Here is a 3831-nt window from a genome sequence, read left to right as displayed (position 1 = left end):
TATATATATAATATATATAATGATATATATAATAATATCATTAATTGGAACGATGCTTTTACATATTATTATGGAAACGTATATTTGATATATTAATTATTCGTAAGGCAAATTTAAAAGTCGGTAGTTGGAGTTCGTCGAAAGGAAAAAAAATTTGATTGGAGTACCTAGATTATATCATTTTATTTTTTTAATTTTTATTTTATCTTCTCGTTTTATTTTTTTTTTTTATTTTTTTTTTATCTCGACGAACACGAACTAGCAAAACTGCTACGACAGACCTATAAAATTACAGAGAGAGAGAGAGAGAGAGAGAGAGAGAGAGAGAGAGAGAGAGAGAGAGAGAGAAATCAACACGAAGTTGTGCGCATAATCCCGTGGTACTTCCGATATACATTACAACTTCAATTTACAAATGTGAATGTAGCGTAGATTGCAAATCATGAGAAACAAGTCGTTGGTTAATTAGCTTCTCTCAAATTCAACCCCCATTGAAATATCTGAAGCCTAACACGCAGTTCGTGTTAACGAGGCCAGCTTTTCACTATATATATGAGAACCTCTTTTCATCTTCAAGAACATAGCAAATAAATGTTTTCAACAGGAAGATATGTAGCATAAGAATAATCTTTTTTTTTTATTGACGTGAGATTTATAGTATATCAAAGTTTTTTTTTTTTTTTTTAATAATGTCAATCGAGAACGAACAACATTTGTTATTTGTTCGAAATTTATACGAAATTTGAATGAAATCAATCGCCTTCGGACAACTAAGTCATATTTTATTATTTTATTTTTATTCATATTTTTCATATATTTAATAGCTCCAGGGAAATAAACAATTTTAAATGCAAATTCGATTTTACCTGTCGGATAGACTAAAATAGTAGGCCTCTTGGATTGAGGAATTGTTGGCACTGTAGGTCGACCAGCTCTCACGTCGGCTGACATTTTTTTAATTGATCTGTAATAAACAACAACAAACACACGATATTTTATTGTAATAACATTAATCGAATGGAAAAGTTTTGAGTTCGGCATGGAAATGACATTTTATTTTGTCGATTAAGTTAATTTTCATTTCTTTTTTTGTTGGACAAGGCTCTGAAAACTTTTCAAACCACGCTTTTAGGTATATAAAAACGAAGAAATTTGTTTAACAAACGAAACAAACGAATTATCTGATTCCAATAGGAAATATATGTTAAAACTCATCGTTATAAATTCATTAGATTAAATAAAAGATCAAAATTGAATTTTTAAATTATGCGTTGGTTCGACGTAAACTGTGCATAAAATGCATTTTAATTATTATGCATATAGAATTTTTCTTTTTTTTTTTTCTTTTCTTTTATTGTTATTTTTATTTATTTAGTTACCCATTTATAAAACAATCTAGAGAAAATATAATCTTGATACGTAGGTGTAGTCTGAAATGTGTTATCGGAAAGTAAAGGAAGGGCACTTTAGGATTGAATACTAGGGCAATGAATGAAAGGGCACAACTTTATCCTATTTCCTGTAAAAAGGTCATCGTGCAAATTTGTCGTGTAATTTTATTGCAAGTTACGTATTTACCTTTTAAAATGCAATATCAAGCTATGACGTAACTTCATTACCATGTAAACGGACAAAGGAATGAATGAAAATAAAAAGAAAAAGAATATATGGAAATATAAAACTAGAGAAAAAATAAAATGATTAAAAAATAAAAAAAAAAGAACAAAAATTTAATTGATCGTTAGGTTAATTACGACATCATATTTCAACGTTTATATTCCTTACCGCCAAACCATAAAAAAAAGTCGCATCTTTGACGTCTCGAAAATGATTTTACGATGAGGAACGATCAAAGAATTCAAAAGAGAAAAACCGGTAACGACTTTGCATCGATCCAATTTTACTTCAAATACTTCAAATGGTTGCTTGATATGCTACATATTTTTTTTGTGTACTTTCTACACTTCGTTTTCAAATATTTGTACGCGTATGTGTGTGTGTTAGATATCAATGTGTCTTTACGAATAAAATTTGATCGCGGTAGACGCCTGTTGAAAAATTCCTATAAAATTAAAAAAACATTAACACTTACTTTCTATCCTCATTTTCAAATATGTCCAATTAGTTTTACATTAAATAAATTCTTGGAGAGTGTTAAATTAAGAATAAAAAATTGCAAATAAACAATAAACAAACATATATTTTTATTATTAATTTTTATAATCAAGGTGAATATTTTTCATATGAATAGTAATTCACCCGTAAAATAATGTGCATAAAATATTATCGAAATATTCATTGTATATATATATGTTTGTTAGAATTTCAGTCATGACGTATATTACTTGTTCGATATTCGATATTTTAAATTCGATTGAGGTACTTTGCATGACTAATATACATACGTTTCGAATCTGTCATTATATTGAGGTCTGAAGACCTATGGGTTCCTGTTCAATGAATGATATTCACGTAATTAGCTTTGATAGACTTATCATAGCTCGAAAGCAACTATAATACCTAAAATGTGATCTATCTTCATCCAACCTTCTATCATCTTCCTAATCCAGATATGCATATATATATATATTGTATATATGTGTACACATACACACACAGAGACACATATACACACGTACGTATAGAATCTGGTATCGTTATCAAGGTTTAAAGACCCTCAAGCCCTCTTCACCGAGTGATATTCGCAAAATTAGCTTCGAGGCTTGTCATAGTTTCAAAAGCTCTAATATTTCTGATACAATATAGATCTTCATTAATTATTATAAATGGAACACTTATACGTGACTATTAAATTTGACGGTTTAATAGATAAATCGTTAAATCGTTTATTAAGAATTATTATTATCATTATTATTGTTATTATTATCGCATTGTTAGATAATTTCAATAAAAAAGAAAAAAATAAATCATAATTTCAGTATAGCGTAGGTTGAAATGTCAATGGTAACAAAAGATTTCTAGAATGGTTTTAATTATAAATGGTGGTGGTTGAGAGGAGAGGGGCGAGGAGGTAAAGAAAGAGAAGCCGATATCCAATGAGAGTTGACTTCCAACGTTTGCTACGGAGAGATTGTTTTCAACGGAAAGTGTTTCATTCAAAACGTAATATTATCGCTTTTTGAAAACACGATAATATATAGAAAATATATGGACCGTTTATTTTGAAAGTGGTGCAAGTCCATTTTCTGTTGTTTTGAGAAAATTCAAACTTTGCATATTGGTTCATTTCAAAATATTCATTAATTATATCAAGTTTGACAATGTTTCTATTAATTTATCGATATGTAATTTGATTATATACATTACTTTTATGCTAATTTAACTAAAATAATGTATATTTACAGGCTACAAATGGACTTGCATCACTTTCAAAATAAATCAACTGTTTCAAAATAAATCAACTGATTAAAATCGTTTAATTTCAGTTTTGAAAAATTAAATATCACTTCAAATATATTTCATATTAATCCAATTTTGTTTACAAATAATAACAAGAAATAAAGTAGAAGTATTATTTTTTATTTTGAACGTTAATTATATTGATAAATTCAACATTATTAGTAGTATTTATTTATGCTCTTCATGTGGCAGTGTTTTTAAATGTTTATGATGCACAGGAAGTAATAATAATCAGGTTTTTATTGCACAACTTACAAAGTTTTTTACAATGTCTTATCATTATATCACATATAATTATCTCACATTTTTGGCTTGCTCTTATCACACCTCTCGTCTACCTCTAATTATCACCACTCTTAAAATTATACTATCCAAAAATTATAACTACCCCAAATCTCACTCGAGTTCGTC

At 28.0% G+C, this 3831-nt stretch overlaps 1 protein-coding gene across 2 annotated transcripts in view; it reads right to left on the bottom strand.

The window, feature by feature from the left end:
* Positions 1–3831, bottom strand: part of LOC106790425 — a 44888-nt gene that overhangs the window by 4654 nt on the left and 36403 nt on the right. For both annotated transcript variants that reach the window (XM_014755298.1, XM_014755297.1), the window contains exon 2: positions 867–964. In XM_014755298.1, the coding sequence (XP_014610784.1) occupies positions 867–951 (85 nt within the window). In that variant the 5' untranslated portion in view covers positions 952–964. The remainder of the gene's footprint in view (positions 1–866; positions 965–3831) is intronic.

Source organism: Polistes canadensis, unplaced genomic scaffold (genome assembly GCF_001313835.1).
Source record: "Polistes canadensis isolate GaletaPanama2010 unplaced genomic scaffold, ASM131383v1 scaffold_238, whole genome shotgun sequence".
NCBI classification, from domain to species: Eukaryota; Metazoa; Arthropoda; class Insecta; order Hymenoptera; family Vespidae; genus Polistes; species Polistes canadensis.
Note: the sequence above shows the minus strand (reverse complement) of the source record. Positions and strands in the feature narration are given on the sequence as shown.